Here is an 18,640-nt window from a genome sequence, read left to right as displayed (position 1 = left end):
TATAATGTACTGCCGCCATAATGTAATGTGAACGGGGCCTGAAGCTTATTGGAAGTTATCAGAATGAACGTTCTCTTTTCCCTCGTAGATAATACTCTGGGCATCGTCCTCGGATGTGTCTTCGGATTTCTCACTCTCGTCGTCCTCCTCATATTGATCGCTCTACATGAAAAGAAGCACAGCAAGTAAGTGGCCAACAATAAAAGAATATTCTACAATAAAATGCTTTCTTTTGTTTATTTCTCCAACATGACTACGAGGGAAAGAGGAAGAATCTGAATTCTCTGTAGGTCACCTGTCAGTGTGACCCCCACAGCTACAAAAACTGCACCCCAATAATACTTGCTGGGATCTTCCCAGTGTAGAGCTCTGTTGGGTCGCTTGGCTGTTCCTGTGACTGTCAGTCATCTGGCAGAATTACAATCTGCCGTATTTGAGTCTTTTTTTTCACTTTGGAGTTCTGCAGATTCTTCTCTTTTCGGATACAGATGAGGGTAGCGGGTCAGCCCTTTAGTGGGCTCCCCGACTTTATTGGAAACATAGAAGATTGTTGGCTGAAAAGACCACTTTGTACAAAATAATTGTATTTGAGTTCTTGACCTGGCGAGGCCCCATCCCAGGAAGGCCTAATAACTTCTCTGTGATTGTAAGGGCCTGGGGGGCCAAAGAGAGGACAAGGGGGCCCTAAAGCTGGTACCCCCCACGCTGTCACTGCCAACTTACAGAGCAGGTCCTAACCAACCATCCACTACTGGGCGTCAGTCCCTGCTCTGAAATAGATGCCATAAAACAGGACAAAAAACGGGTGGACAAGGCAAAGTTATCGTTAGTGAATGATCCTATCTCTTCTCCCACTTAGTGCTCCCCCCGTGTTATAAGATCTATGACTAACCGAGAGTGGATACAGGATGATAGATTAGACTAGTGTCTCTTATATGTTCTACAACTAGTATCATATCATTGGGTTAAAAGAGGTCATGAATTATACATGAATTCATGCAAAAACAGCAGAAATGGAAGCAGTCAGGCGGCGGTAACACGTTCCGTCTATGGAACCTCAATAATAGCCGGAAACCAGAATCTTCAGCGTTCTTGCTCCTTCCTTCTCTCTGTCACACGTATAATTATCCGACTACCTGAGCACATTGTAATCTGAATATTGGATCCCAATATGAGGAATAAGCAATAATGGCGCATGTCCGCGGTTTGATATATGTGGAGAATTCTTACACCATCTCATAGTACAGTGATGAATACCATGCGGCATCCTGGCGAGGTCTCAGGATAGACATGTGCCCCCTCCTCGCCTCGGATGACACCGCCAATGTTATTAGATAACCTCATCCTATCATCTTCCTCAGCCGCCGCCGCTGTGCCAATAGCGAAGTGTTCTGAACCTGATCGGTGAGCCCGTCCAACCTCCCGCTAAGTATCAGACTATTTTTAGAATTTGGACGAGTAGAATTACCTAATTTTGTCACCGTCCATTGATAAAGCAAAGCGGAAATGCTCGGCCGGTGGATACGCCAAACCTATGAAATAAAGGGCGCGGAGCGAAGGAATCCAGAACGGGTTCATATGAATGAGACGGGTGCATGGAGATGGAGGTGATTGATATTCTGTCGCTGCGTTCACCGCTCCTGTGGTTTATACAATGTCACCTCCAGCTACCACACGGATAGTAATAGAATAATTAGAGCCACTTCTAACTAATTATAGTGCGAAGCAGCGGAGAGAATTACAGAAGATGCAATAAACAACCAGGTACATGTATAAGCTTCAATGGCGTCCTGGACACGTCAAGGATATCCCGCCATTATTTCAAGTAACGAAGAAAGAACGCCTCACATGACCTTAAAGGCCTTTAAAGTAATGCATAGGGGCTTAAAGGGGTACTCCGGCGAGATAGATAGATTTTTAATTTACTTCTATATAAAAATCTCCAGTCTTCTAGTACTTATCAGCTGCTGTATGTGCTGCAGGAAGTGGTGTATTCTCTCCAGTCTGACACAGTGCTCTCTGCTGCCACCTCTGTCCATGTCAGGAACTGTCCAGGGCAGCAGCAAATCCCCATAGAAAACCTCTCCTGCTCTGGACAGTTCCTGACATGGACAGAGGTGGCAGCAGAGAGCACTGTGTCAGACTGGAGAGAAGACACCACTTCCTGCATGACGTACAGCAGCTGAAAAATACTGGAAGACTGGAGACTTTTAAATAGAAGTAAATTACAAATCTATATAACTTTCTGAAACCAGTTGGCTTAATATCACCCATTGTAATAATTTATATGTCTGTTTTGCAGGAAGAAGGAGATAAATGTCCCTACTGTGACTTTCCATCAGTCTAAAGACCCATAGAAGGAGTCTCCATGACACAACAAGAGACCTGCATGAAATACAAGGTTCTATTTTACAGAACAGTCAATGAAACAAACCCAGGAATCCATGGATACATTGTATAATATCACATATCAGGCTCCGAATATAAAGGGTAACCCCGCTGCATCGCTCTTATTTATTAAGAAACCGGCTGATCAGATTCCCATAATAACTTAATGCCTTAAAGAACTGAACATCACACATACACAGTATATATATATATATATATATATATATATATATATATATATATATATATATATATATATATACCTTATCACTGTCAGTATCAGCCGGATGTCGGTAACGGTATATATGTATGATAGATAGGACTAACGCTGCTCCTACTTATCCTGCTGACAGCTTTGCACTGTGACTACCTCTGTATATACTGGATGTAATTATATAAAACACAACCCTGTATACGTCTGTGTGATCAGCAACTTGTATGGGAATATGAGATTCTAGCTATCCTCCTGTCCTCTTTCTGTCCCTGGACAATCCCTTTAAAGCGGTTACCCAGCGCTACAAAAACATGTCCGCTTTCTTCCAGAGACAGCAGCGCTCTTGTCTCCAGGTCAGGTGCGATTTGCAATTAAAGCGTAACTGTCATGTTTTTTTTATTGCAGAAATCAGTAGTATAAGCGATTTTAAGAAACTCTGTAATAGGTTTCATCAGCCAAAAAAGCCTCCTTCTGTACTCAAGAAGCAATCTCCCAGCCTCCCCCCCGACTTCTTATCTGTGCATTATCAGGCAAACACGTCTTCATTACAGAGAAGCCAGTGAAGACGGGTTCTGCTCTCTCCATTGTAAGCCTATGGAGGGGGGAGGGGCTGAGGGAGATAAGGGAGCAGGAAGAGGTGACATGAAGGTCAGCTGTTTGTAGACTCTCTGGGCACCTAAACCGCAGGATTCTGGGGTCAGAAAGGTCAGTGCTTATCTATGAACTTACTGAGAGAAGATTGCAGGGTGTTGTGCTGTGCAGGACTGCTCCGTGCTCACTCACTCCTAACAGCCCCTCCCCTCTCCATAGCCACATAATGGAGACAGAAATCCTGCTGCTTCTGCAGTGAGGGGGGAAGCTGGGAGATTGCTTTTTCAGTACAGAAGGAAACTCTTTTAGTACATAAAACCTATTACAGAGTTTCTTAAAATCGCTTGAACTGTTGATATTTAATGTTTTCAGAAAAATGACCCTGAAATGACAGTTACGCTTTAAGCTCCATTCACTTCAATGGAACCAAGTTACTGAACCTGCCCCCAAACTGGAGACAAGAGCGGTGCTGTCTATGGAAGAAAGCGGCCATGTTTTTGTAGCGCTGGAGAACCCCTTTAACCTCCGTACATCCTGACCTTTCTGACAGATTCATATACTCTCATGCAGATTATTTGTTAATAAAAGCGAATTTATAAGAAACATCCAATAAATGTTACTCTGTATGTGATGAATGTTACACAATGATTAGTGATACTTTCCGCTATTTCTGCTCGCTGTACATCACTGCGTGCACTGCGTGTACATCACATGACCACTGGGAGGAACCATTAAAGGAACTAGAGATGAACAAATCAAAACTGATCGGCACTCATCTTCCTCAGGCTGCCGGCTCTGTGCAGAGGGAGGAGGGCTATGGCTGTATCCATGTTATCCAGGCGGTATCCTCCCTCTGCACGGAGCCGGCAGCGTGACGAAGATGAGTGCCGATCAGTTTTGATTAGTACGAAGCACAATGAATCTGATTCACCCATCACTACTCTGCGCTCCTGGCATTATCATTCATTATGATGCCGTGAGCTCCAAAAGAGTTAAATCTTCTCACTACTGTACTGACACAGCCACTTTAGCACAGTAGCACAGAGATTTAACAGTTTTGGAGCTCACAGCATCATAATGAATGATGATGCCAGGAGTTCTGAGGTCTGGTCCATAGTGTACAGTCCGTGCAGTCCGTGGACCGTATATTACAGAAGTGTGAATTGGGCCTTAAAGTTGTGACAGATGGGTAACACCTGGTTAGATGGAGATCAAACATAATAATAACAACTCTGTGGCTGCCTGGGCATGCTGGGAGTTGTAGTTTTACACAGGTAGAGAGTCAAGGTTGAAGGTCACGTCCCTATGTGGTTGCACATCGCAGTTATATCTGTTTTTTGCAGTAATTTTGTGATAGTTGATGGATTGTGCTGAGAACCTGTAATAGTCATCAGACACAAAGGACCTGAGAGAAGCGTCACTATTAAATCACTCAGAGCTGTCGCTCATTGCTGAAAAATTCATATCCGCCAATCCCCTGAATAATGGTTCCGCATATTGCACAGACGTCCTCACTGCAGGCGACGCAGCCTCACAGCTCCGCCAAGTAACATAATAGAAAAAATACTTCGCTTTGTAAATTGAAATGTAAAATATTTAATTTACCGTCAATGATTTATAATTTTAAAATGTGGGACTCAAAAGTGGTCTCTCCACCTGAAAGGTCTGTGCGCGGCGCTCCGCTAACAGGTACAGGTGCGCTGCTACATGCCGATTGCCAGTCCCGTACTGACAATATCAGGAAAATATAGATATATTTAATATTGCATTAAAGGGAACCAGTCAGCAAGATTGTGCCAATATGGTTTCCTCCAGCACTGTATAGAGTTACTGTGCCGCGGCTGCAGCAGTGGCTTTAGGAAGCAGAAAAATAACTAGTCATCTGGGCAGAGAGCCACCGGTAACCAGTCATCTGTGCAGGGAGCTGTCTGTGACTGGTCATCTGGGAGGAGAGCTGTCTGCGACTAGTCATCTGGGCGGAAAGCTGTCTGCGACTAGTCATCTGGGAGGAGAGCTGTCTGCGACTAGTCATCTGGGCAGAGAGCCACCGGTAATCAGTCATCTGTGCAAGGAGCTGTCTGTGACTGGTCATCTGGGAGGAGAGCTGTCTGCGACTAGTCATCTGGGCGGAAAGCTGTCTGCGACTAGTCATCTGGGAGGAGAGCTGTCTGCGACTAGTCATCTTGGTGGAGAGCTGTCTGCGACTAGTCATCTGGGCGAGGAGCTGTCTGCGACTAGTCATCTCGGCTGGTCCCTTTCTAGCAGCCTCTTCCTTATCATTACAGATTGAATAGGAAGTCTTTATTTAGTTTTAAGCCAAGAGGAGAAAGTGAAAAGAGCAAGATTCCAGAAAATGAGAAGATATTCCTTATAAATTGTTAATAATGATTAACAATTTATAAGAAATATCTTTACTATAAAAACTTGATTTGCTTTGTTTGCTTCTTCTTTTATGTTGAGGCTTATCTTTTTGCATTCAGTCAAACTGGATTAGATGCGGCCACTTAGACTGTATTTACATGTTGGAGGTTAAATTCCATTTTGCTTTGATGTTCACAAAATTTGGTTTTGTCTATTTTGTTTGTATCTTGTATTAGTATTTTAAGCCATAACGAGGAGTGGAAGGTGAAGAAAGAATAAGTATAATGGATGGTTTCTGTGCCGCCTCCGCGCATGTGACTGGTGCCTGGCTTCTACTTGGATATTCATGCAAAATATTGGCCAAAATTCTATTGCATAAAAATGAAATTAAAGGGGAACATCCAATGACGGGCCTCAATGTTCCAATGTTAGCAATTGTGTACAATAAGGACAATGATTTACAAAACTGCAGCATAGTGGTGGCAAAACACCAGCGATGTGACACCAGTGTGTGAGGACACCGTCACCCTTTTAAGCTCATCCACAGTCCGTGAGTCTTTTTACCCATAAAAAAGCCATTTTTTCCAGCCGTCTTTTACTAAAAAAAAACAAAAAAAACTCTGTCACAAATAACAGCTGTTACATAAAACTCAGTGTGCATTAGCCGCCATGTTTCCAGAATGTTCCATTGAACTCAGAAACTGAAAAAAGATGGCCGTCTTTTGTACCGTTCAACAGCCAACAGCCAGTTTTTGTTTCTTTACAGATCCCGATGAACGCTGGTGTGAATGACCCCACGTAAGTATATTTTGGTAACTAATGCTGAGTTTACACGGAACGATTATCGTGTGAATTTGCACATGTTCTTAAATCGTCATTCGTTGTTTGCAAAAAATTCCCAGATCGTTCCGTCGTTCACCTATTTTACCTATGTGCGAGATAGGCTTAAGCGATCACAAAATGAATTTTCCGTACTATATATATATATATATATAGTTCCGTCTAAACGCTGATCGTTATAAAAGAGAAATTGTTACTTCGAAGTCGTTAATCGTATGAACGGGCGAATTATCGTTCCATGTAAACGTAGCATAAGAATCACTTACGTACTGCAACTTTTTTTTTTTTTTTTTTTAAAGGTCACAAATTTTTGCAATGTGACTTCAACTCATAGAAGACTTCGGTCAGAGGGGACGTCCCTGCTCTTGTTGACCTGGAAGCCCCGTTAAGCTTATGCTGAGATGAAACCAATTACCAACCACTAAACATTGTTCAACTGTTTGATAAATTGGTTGCTAGTAGGGACATTACTTACAGGCACATAAACTGCTATAAAAAAGAAGCAAAGTATTCCTCCCCCCATGGGCCAGGTTCACATTCTGTTTTTTAGAATAGTTTCGGGCTACAAGCAGCTGAAAAAATTGACCAAAGGCAAAAAAGGCTAAAAAACCCTCTATGTGAACAAATGGCAGAAAATAATATATGTAAAAGAGCAAAAACTAAAAATGTGCCCGGTGCCTTGCTTAGGGTAAAAAATTATCTTTTAGGCTGGGTTCACATAGCATATGACACCGGTCTTTCTGTGACCTGGCCGTGTCACAGAACGTCTGGTGTTAGTGAAGATAAACTTAATTTCTTTAGATTTGGAATGCGGGCACGTTGGGGTATATATATATTACATAAGTGTGTGCCCGCATTCCAATTCACCATAGCCGACAATGTAAAGTGTGGCCAGAGCCGTACTTTACATTGTCTGCATGGTCAGTTTTGTGTGGCTGCTATTTAATTAACCAGCTGGGGTGTATACAGAATGCATGTATATATGTACTATGTGTATACACTCTGGCTGGGGTTCCATAGGCTTCAATTCAATGTGTATTTTCAATTAATCACGGCCAGTGTTGCAACTTGCAACAACGACCATGACAAACTGAAAATATACATTGTATGAACATAGCCTTAGGGCCCTATTCCACGGGATGATTATCATTCAGATTATCGTTAAATCGTTCGACTCTAAGCGATAATTGTTCGGTTGAATAGCAGTTAACGATTAACGAACGAACGAGAAATCGTGGATCATTTAAAAAGACCTGGACCTATTTTGTCGTTGCTCGTTCACAAATCGTTCGCATTGAATAAGACATTGTTCGGTCGTTCGCAGTAGTGACGACAAGACGACCTCAAGAACGATCATAAGTAACGATTATCGATCCATGTAAATGGGCGAACGATTTCAAGTCTTTCACAATATCGGTCGTTTGGATCGTTTATAGTTAACGATTATGCAAACGATAATCGTCCCGTGGAATAGGGCCCATAATCTGCAGCCATCAAGTCAATGTGGCGTGACCCAAAGTGTCTGTGCCCTAGGCCTGCGACGCCTCTTCTTTCTTCCTCCCCTCCCTTCCCTCCTCTTTATAACTCCTGGGCAGGATTTCTCCTATTCATCACCTGTGCCACTTCAGATTGTTAAGACACATGTGCACAGACACTTAAAAGATCATATTTTACCCTCACCAAGGCTCCGGGCTCATTTAAAAAGACCCGACAGGAAGGACTTATTCTCATCAAACAGACGGTACCAGCGGTTTGCAGGAGAGGGTTGGTGGATACAGAGTGGCTTTAAGTGCTCGGATAATAACGTTCTCGGGAATCTTGGCTTCACTCGCTTTTCATGTCTGACAATATAAATATCTACTTGCATTATTAATGAATTCTACAGTTGAGAACTAATCTAGTTTTTGGATATTTTTGGATCTAGTATTTGGATGGGCCACCATGTCTGTTTTTTCTCTAGAGAACTAATCTAGTTTTTGGATATTTTTGGATCTAGTATTTGGATGGGCCACCATGTCTGTTTTTTCTCCAGAGAATTAATCTAGTTTTAGCTTTTTCTCAACCTAAAATTCAGTCTCCATGGCGAAATTCACATTAAAGGACAACTCCCACAAAAATTTTTTTTTGCTCATTTAACACACATTACAAAGTTATATAACTTTGTAATGTGGTTAAATACCCGGCCTGGCCCCCTTCCCCCACTTTCGGACCCCCGACCCCCCACCCCGGAAGTTAAGGAATTTATACATTACCTATTACGATCGTCACGGTCCTCTTCTCCGGGGCGGCATCTGGTGACGACGACGTCAGAGCCGAGGGGCGGTCCGGGTCTTCTTCCTCCTCGGCGTCTTCATGCAAAGTGAATGGGGATGAAAAGGCTGCTGGTGCACATGCGCACCAGCAGCCTTTTCATTGGCTGGAGCGCATCACATGGCTTCCAGCTTGCTCAGCCCTGATTGGCTGAGCTTGCTGGAAGCCATGTGATGCGCTCCAGCCAATGAAAAGGCTGCCGGTGCGCAAGCGCACTGGCAGCCTTTTCCATCCCCTGGACCCGGAAGTTGGAGACATCGCTGGATGGCGGAAGGCTGCGACGGAGAGGCGGACGGCGGGCGAATCGAGTGGCGATCGTCACCGGAGAGATGGTGAGTATGGTGTCTGTGTGTGTCTGTGTTTTTTTTTTTTTTGGGGTCCCGCGGGAGTTGTCCTTTAATAAAAGCATCAGCGTGAATGTGGTTTCAGCACCTACCAAGTGCTGCGGGTTCTGTCACTATAATATAATATAAGAACCAGCTGATTCCTTTGCAAATATTCAGAATGTTGGTAAAAGCTCCTAGATACCGAGCCCCGGACTGTATTCCCGATGGGGAGATGCTTTGTTCTTAGAGTCACTACGGCCAGAGGTTCGGTAAATGCAATTAAGTGCTGAGCTCAAAATCGTTTGGAATCGGTATCAGATATAATAAACGAGAACAAAACGGTTAGAATAAAACCCTGGTGAAGCAGATGGCAGCTGCACGGTGCGGCACATGATGGGAGGCCCGGAAGGTTCCTCTGGTCCGGGTTCGGTCTTCTCTGATCGGCTTCATTAGCTGACACAGACGCTGTTGTACAATCACCAGGCTAATATGAAATGACTATAGAAGCTGCGTGATAACATGGCGGCTTCATTGACTAGCTCCCGGGGTTTTCATTGAACGTGTTGGGTCCAACCAGTCTCTTACCAGTATGGAGTCTAATGGATTATTTTCTTCTTGTGGATTTATACAGAATCCAGCAGGAAAAAGAAACCCTCTGCATATAAAACCACAGGTGAGGTAGGCAGAGTAGGGGCCCCATGCATCCCCATGTGAGAACCATTCATTATTATCGCTCCAAACAACGTGGACATGAAGCCCCTCGTCCCCCATACACACAGGTCAATCATTCCTGTATTCTCTATGGGCAAGGAAGGGGTATGCAGCAAGAGAGTTCTCCCAATATGTAGATGTAAATTAAGGGGGTACTCCACTCAAACATAACTTTTGATATGTTGCTGCCCATGGTGAGACTAACAATTCCTTCCATACTTGTTATTATCTATTCAGTCTCCTTCCCCCAGTTCTCAGCTGCTGCTTTCTGCTGAAGATACAAAAATCTGTGTGTAAGCTTTTCTCTCTGTCTCCCCCTCCTCCCCCCTCCATTCTGAGACAGCTGATGTAAATAAGTCCCTGGCTGGCTGTATCTGCAACATTGTAGCTTCTTTGTAATGCTGAGAGGGTTGATCAGAGGTCAAGTTGCTGATGAACCCACTGTGATTAACCCTCAAAGAAGCAGTGTGAACCCGGCCTACCTTAAAAATATTCCCCCAGTAATTGTTTTTTCTTTTCTCTCTTATAATTGAAACACATTGGCTACAGAATAAACCACTAAACTCTTAATGTTTTATTGGATTTTATGAAGCTGATGTGTTTTATTTGTGGTGCGCGATCCCAACCGGACGTGATTACCATGTGGACGCCACTCACATGCGGTAAACTAGAATACAACTTGTTTTTGTCAACAGAATACCCAGAGTTTGTCGTCGTTTGAAAACACTTTTTTCTTCTATTTTTTTTTTAAATGCTTTTTAAGGAGCATCCTTCCATTAATGCTACGTTATTACCGCAGTATTGTGTCCTGCAGCTAAAGACATGTCTGTTTTTTCTTATATGTTTTTGCACTGCTCACTATCTTCATGTATATATATATATATATGGCCCATCCTATTAGCTATAATTTACCATATTCATTTTATCACAATTTTTTATTCATTTATATTACATCTTATATATTCGTTATATCACATCACATACCAGAAAAAAATGGAAGGAAGAGCAATCAAAAACTTCTATCTATTCCGAACTGGTGCCAATAAAAATATGCCAATATGCCAATAAAAATAAAACAAGAACATGGCGCGGATTAATTATTAGTATGTTTTAACATTTAAATTCATTGTAAGTAATAAAACAAAAATATACACGATCTTTGTATAATTGGAATAAGACTGAATGCGGGAAAACGATTGTCCCACATTGTGCAATTATGCCATTTTTTTTTTTTACCCGACAATTTTTATTTCTGTTTTTGCGATATAACATACGGTAATATCAAAGGTGCCAATAAAAAAGTGCAACCTGTCCCACAAAAAACAAGCCAGTGGTACATGAACAATATAATGGACCTTAGAATGAGAGGTCGGAAAATCTGTGAGCATTAACTTGAGCGTGCCGGGGTCTGTCCAACCCCGAGAGAGCGCTGCGTTCCCTCGGAATACATTTCCCCTGGGTGGGAATATTTCCTTTCATATTTTCTCCCATTATCTTGCTGATACCAGGACACATAGTGTGTAGTGTGAATAGTGTATTATTGCCGTAGTCTGGGATAATAGCGCACACACCTGGCGACCACATTCCCATCATACCGTGAATCCACCAAGACTTTCCCTGATTACCAGATAGAGAACAGTTATCATCAGTCTCCGAGGTGAAATACAGGTCACAGGTCACCCAATAATCCACACTGGACGCGGGGCCATATAATGGCAAGTTGTCACTGATAGGATGAAACATTTCATGGTAGGAGATGAGAAGAAGCAGATGCGGTAATAACACAGCACTTTGCCCTATAAAATCATTTATTTTGTCCACTTTCTTCCAGAGACCGCACCGCCCTTGGCTGCAGGTTCTGTAACTCAGTTCCATTGAAGAGAATGGAGCTTAATTGCAAACAACACCTGACCTGGAGACAAGAGCATTTCCTTCTCTGGAAGAAGGTGACCATGTTTTTGTAGCACTGGAGAACCCCTTTAAGCCTCCGGACCTCACTGAGTGCAGAAACAGCGGACCAGGGACTTGTTTACATCAGTCGTCTCAGAAGGTATGGGAGACGGAGAGAAAAGCAAAGCTCACACACAGATTTATGTGTCTTTAGCAGAAAGCAGCAGTTGAGAACTGGGGAAAGGAGACAGAAAAGGTAATGACATGTATGGAAGGAATTGTTAGTCTCCCTTTAAGTTTACAGTTTCTATAATTCGTATATGTATAATAAGAAAATGTTTCTACTTTAATCAACAATGTTTGGCTTCCAGCTCCAGTCTTCTTCCCTCTAATATAATAGAAACAACTTGGCTCTGAAAGCCAAATGCGAAGCCAAAGCTGCACACAATCTGTCAATCATATCGTAGGAGTAACTCCAGTCCAGCCACATCAATGGTTCCCATCCAGCCGCAGATGGTGAAACCAAAGTAACACACATCATGGCTTCCCAACCCGGAGACAAAGGCTCCAAAACCATCAAAAGGACGTCGGCGATCGGGTCTCACAGAGAGGAAATTCAGATCAATTACAAATAATTGTAGCTTCACCAGAAGATTATCATTAACCCTTAGTTTCCTGAGATGTGAGGATAACGCTGCACGACATCAAAGCTTCTACACCGCAGATAGTTACACCAGTACTATTATATGTACACACCGCCGATAGTTACACCACTGCTATTATATGTATACACCGATAGTTACACCAGTGCTATTATATGTATACACCGCAGATAGTTACACCAGTGTTATTATATGTATACAGCGCCGATAGTTACACCACTGCTATTATATGTATACACCGCCGATAGTTACACCAGTGCTATTATATGTATACACCGCCGATAGTTACACCAGTGCTATTATATGTATACACCGCAGATAGTTACACCAGTGCTATTATATGTATACACCGATAGTTACACCAGTGCTATTATATGTACACACCGATAGTTACACCAGTGCTATTATATGTATACACCGATAGTTACACCAGTGCTATTATATGTATACACCGCAGATAGTTACACCAGTGCTATTATATGTATACACCGATAGTTACACCAGTGCTATTATATGTACACACCGATAGTTACACCAGTGCTATTATATGTATACACTGATAGTTACACCAGTGCTATTATATGTACACACCGATAGTTACACCAGTGCTATTATATGTATACACAGATAGTTACACCAGTGCTATTATATGTATACACCGCCGATAGTTACACCAGTGCTATTATATGTATACACCGATAGTTACACCAGTGCTATTATATGTACACCGCCGATAGTTACACCACTGCTATTATATGTATACACCGATAGTTACACCAGTGCTATTATATGTATACACCGCAGATAGTTACACCAGTGTTATTATATGTATACAGCGCCGATAGTTACACCACTGCTATTATATGTATACACCGCCGATAGTTACACCAGTGCTATTATATGTATACACCGCCGATAGTTACACCAGTGCTATTATATGTACACACCGCCGATAGTTACACCAGTGCTATTATATGTATACACCGCAGATAGTTACACCAGTGCTATTATATGTATACACCGCCGATAGTTACACCAGTGCTATTATATGTATACACCGATAGTTACACCAGTGTTATTATATGTATACACCGATAGTTACACCAGTACTATTATATGTATACACCGATAGTTACACCAGTGTTATTATATGTACAAACCGATAGTTACACCAGTACTATTATATGTATACACCGCCGATAGTTACACCAATGCTATTATATGTATACACCGCCGATAGTTACACCAGTGCTATTATATGTATACAGCGCCGATAGTTACACCAGTGCTATTATATGTATACACAGCAGATAGTTACACCAGTGTTATTATATGTATACACCGCCGATAGTTACACCAGTGCTATTATATGTATACACCACCGATAGTTACACCACTGCTATTATATGTATACACCGATAGTTACACCACTGCTATAATATGTATACACCGATAGTTACACCACTGCTATTATATGTATACACCGCCGATAGTTACACCAGTGCTATTATATGTACAAACCGATAGTTACACCAGTACTATTATATGTACACACCGCCGATAGTTACACCAGTGCTATTATATGTATACACCGCAGATAGTTACACCAGTGTTATTATATGTATACACCGCCGATAGTTACACCAGTGCTATTATATGTATACACCACCGATAGTTACACCACTGCTATTATATGTATACACCGATAGTTACACCAGTGCTATAATATGTATACACCGATAGTTACACCAGTGCTATTATATGTATACACCACCGATAGTTACACCACTGCTATTATATGTATACACCGATAGTTACACCAGTGCTATAATATGTATACACCGATAGTTACACCACTGCTATTATATGTATACACCGCCGATAGTTACACCAATGCTATTATATGTATACACCGCCGATAGTTACACCAGTGCTATTATATGTATACAGCGCCGATAGTTACACCAGTGCTATTATATGTATACACCGCCGATAGTTACACCAGTGTTATTATATGTACAAACCGATAGTTACACCAGTGCTATTATATGTATACACCGCCGATAGTTACACCAGTGCTATTATATGTATACACCGCCGATAGTTACACCAGTGCTATTATATGTATACACCAATAGTTACACCAGTGCTATTATATGTATACACCGATAGTTACACCAGTGCTATTATATGTATACACCGATAGTTACACCAGTGCTATTATATGTATACACCGATAGTTACACCAGTGCTATTATATGTATACACCACCGATAGTTACACCAGTGCTATTATATGTATACACCGCTGATAGTTGCACCAGTGCTATTATATGTACACACCGCCGATAGTTACACCAGTGCTATTATATGTATATACCGATAGTTACACCAGTGCTATTATATGTATACACCGATAGTTACACCAGTGCTATTATATGTATACACCGATAGTTACACCAGTGCTATTATATGTATACACCGATAGTTACACCAGTGCTATTATATGTATACACCGATAGTTACACCAGTGCTATTATATGTATACACCGCCGATAGTTGCACCAGTGCTATTATATGTACACACCGCCGATAGTTACACCAGTGCTATTATATGTATACACCACCGATAGTTACACCAGTGCTATTATATGTATACACCGCCGATAGTTACACCAGTGCTATTATATGTATACACCGCCTGCTAAGAGAGAGACCTGCATTGTGCTCTGCTGTTCCAGTCCACTGGCTGTGTTCCTGTCTCAAGTCTCAGGATTCTCATCTGGGTGTCGATTCTTCAGTCATTCTTCAGCTCCTCTCATCATCATCTTCTCTAATCATCAACAGCAAGTATTTCCTTCAAGTCTCATTCCACCCAGCATCTCTGCTTCAGTATCACTACTACTCCCATCATTCTGCACGCTCCTCTCACAGCCTATTGCAGCATCACCCATTACTCTGCCTTATTCCCGGTTGCATCCGGAGAGACTGTTGCTACTAGTTACCACCGTTACAATAAATATACAACTACCGTTGTTTCTGACCCTTGGCATTGGTGTGATAATTGGTGCCCTGACTAAGGACAACGAGGAATCGCATGCCCAGTATTCCCGCATGGTCAGGAGCCCGGTTTCCAGCTGTATCACCCTCGTGCCTACACCGTGACAACCCTATATCCTACAGCTTCCCCGGTTCCTGCCTGTTAGCACCATCTACACTGCGGAGTGGCCCCTAGGGGCCAGGGCATCGCATACACACCGCCAATAGTTACACCAGTGCTATTATATGTATACACCGCAGATAGTTACACCAGTGCTATTATATGTATACACCGCCGATAGTTACACCAGTGCTATTATATGTATACACCACCGATAGTTACACCAGTGCTATTATATGTATACACCGCAGATAGTTACACCAGTGCTATTATATGTATACACCGCCGATAGTTACACCACTGCTATTATATGTATACACCGCCGATAGTTACACCAGTGCTATTATATGTATACACCGATAGTTACACCAGTGCTATTATATGTATACACCGATAGTTACACCAGTGCTATTATATGTATACACCGCAGATAGTTACACCAGTGCTATTATATGTATACACCGCCGATAGTTACACCAGTGCTATTATATGTACACACCGCAGATAGTTACACCAGTGTTATTATATGTACACACCGCCGATAGTTACACCAGTGCTATTATATGTACACACCGCCGATAGTTACACCAGTGCTATTATATGTACACACCGCCGATAGTTACACCAGTGTTATTATATGTATACACCGCAGATAGTTACACCAGTGTTATTATATGTATACACCGATAGTTACACCAGTGCTATTATATGTATACACCACCGATAGTTACACCAGTGCTATTATATGTATACACCGCCGATAGTTACACCAGTGCTATTATATGTATACACCACCGATAGTTACACCAGTGCTATTATATGTATACACCGATAGTTACACCAGTGCTATTATATGTATACACCGCCGATAGTTACACCAGTGCTATTATATGTATACAGCGCCGATAGTTACACCAATGCTATTATATGTATACAGCGCCGATAGTTACACCAATGCTATTATATGTATACAGCGCCGATAGTTACACCAGTGCTATTATATGTATACACCGCCGATAGTTACACCAGTGCTATTATATGTATACAGCGTCGATAGTTACACCAGTGCTATTATATGTATACAGCGTCGATAGTTACACCAGTGCTATTATATGGACCAGTAGTGGATTATAATAGGGGCGTTTTGGGCGGCAGCCCGTGGCCCTGAGCTCCTGGGGGGCCCATGACCACCCAAAAAGACTTATACTTTCAGTGGTGTACTGTCTCCTGGCTACACTTCTGCCATGATTCGCAAAAAATCACAGTTTTTTATGGCAATTTTGCACAAATCAGGACATCATGACATTATCTATACTGCACTATGAACGCCAGGCTAGTGCTGCCATAGTTACAGTGTGTGGTGGTGGTGGTGGTGGTGGGGGGTTGGGCAGGCTAGTGCCGCCATAGTTACAGTGGGGTGGGGGGGGGGGGGGGGCCCAGGCTTGGTGAACAGCCCGAGGCCTATGGTAAAGTTAATCCGCCCCTGATATGGACACCGTGAAATAACAGAAAAGGACACATCCTGGATCTCAACGAATGACATGTTCCAGTTATAAATCTTTATTGATCACATAATGGAAAGTGGCATTTTCTGACACCAGTTGATCTGAAAGTAACCAAGGAGAGCCGAACGCAGCTTACTCTAGTAGGTCACGAGGGGCCCCAGCAGTCGGACCACCCCAACTCCCCTGTATTACATGGCGCATTGATTAGGTTAAGCAAGAGCCGATCTGCTAGATGGGTGCCAAATCACAGAGATTATTAGACGGATTGGTGATGGTTAGTGATGTCTGTGCAGTCCTTGCTTTAAGTACAATCAAAGATAATAAAGAAGTCTACCTGTCCACGCTCCCCCAGTGTCCTCCCAGCTTGTCTCTGGGATTCACACAGCCATCATGGACACTTCCGATCCCATCTCTGCATTGACAGCCCGCTTAGACGATCACTGGCAACAGCGCTGCCCCATTTTGGCGCGCTCGGGTCCAGAAGTGTCAGCGGCGGCTGCGGTGAGTGATCAACCGGGGAGTGTGGACAGGTAAGCATCCTCTCTATTATTTTCTTTCCTCTTTCATCAGCCTTTGGCCGTGCATCACTATTATACGGCCTATGGTTTCTTAACATGTTGGAAGACAATGATTAGCTGATGATCGTCTCTGCGGCTGATCGTGGTCTTCGATACACAGGGCCCTGTGTAATAGGGACCTTAGTCATATCCTATCCTGTGGATGTTCTGGCACTTGGGCATAACTTCTGCAGATAGGAGTACCCCTTTAACCACTTAGAAGTTTTGTCCAAGTCATACTGGGGCTGAATTGTCGAGGCCATTACAGTTTAGTAAAACAGGACTCTGCACCTATCCGTCCTGATGTGGTGGCACAGATTGCATGGTGACGCTGTGTCTGCTCCATAGGGCAAAGTCTGTGGGATGTGGTGATAAGGGGCAGGAGCTATGGGGCTGGACCTGGGGAAAGAGGTGGCACCCGGATGCTGGAGACTAGCCTGCCACAGCTGTGCATCCTCCGGGGCTCCTGAGTGGGTCATGTGAGTGTGCGGTGGTGGGCGGCTGGCGGGAATCCCTGGGCACTGGTCATGTCACCCACGCTCAGAACAGATGGTCAATGTGATAGGCGGCTGTGAGGCCGGAGGACACGGGCGGCTTGTTGTGCTAAGGATCACCACTGGAGGAGGCTACATCAGGTTCATTGATGAATTGATGGAAATGCAGATCCACAATTCCACTAGGGGGAGCAGTGCAGTGTGACCAGGGGCCAAGAGCGGCCACTCTTACCAACCATAGACATGTCACCACACAATCTACTAAATTCCCCTGTAAACTTGTCTGCTGAAGGGATCTTTGGATCCTGAAATCTCACAATTCTAACTATTTTTCATCGGCCAATACTGGTGTCGCTCCTAAAATACTTGAAAGTATTTACCACCACACGTCCCATAGATATGGAAGCCTTAACCTTACAGCAATATCATTTTCCTGAATAACACAGAGGGGAAGATTTATCAAACATGGTGTAAAGTGACACTGGCGCAGTTGCCCCTGGCAACCAATCAGATTCCACCTTTCATTTTCCAAAGAGTCTATGAGGAATGAAAGGTGGAATCTGATTGGTTGCCGAGGGCAGCTGAGCCAGTCTCACTTTATACCATGTGTGATAAATCTCCCCTGATATGTT

General features: G+C 43.0%; 1 protein-coding gene across 1 annotated transcript in view; it reads left to right on the top strand.

Moving 5' to 3' along the window:
* SUSD2 (sushi domain containing 2) overlaps positions 1-2,628 on the top strand; it is a 148,600-nt gene extending 145,972 nt beyond the window's left edge. Inside the window, exons 26-27 of the mRNA XM_069960730.1 lie at positions 89-185; positions 2,303-2,628. Coding sequence (XP_069816831.1) covers positions 89-185; positions 2,303-2,357 — 152 coding nt within the window. The 3' untranslated portion in view covers positions 2,358-2,628. The remainder of the gene's footprint in view (positions 1-88; positions 186-2,302) is intronic.
* Positions 2,629-18,640: the final 16,012 nt, after the last annotated feature.

The sequence above is a fragment of the Dendropsophus ebraccatus genome, chromosome 3 (genome assembly GCF_027789765.1).
Source record: "Dendropsophus ebraccatus isolate aDenEbr1 chromosome 3, aDenEbr1.pat, whole genome shotgun sequence".
In the NCBI taxonomy this organism is placed as follows: Eukaryota; Metazoa; Chordata; class Amphibia; order Anura; family Hylidae; genus Dendropsophus; species Dendropsophus ebraccatus.
The sequence above is the reverse complement of the archived record's forward strand: the minus strand, read 5'-3'. Positions and strand labels throughout refer to the sequence as shown.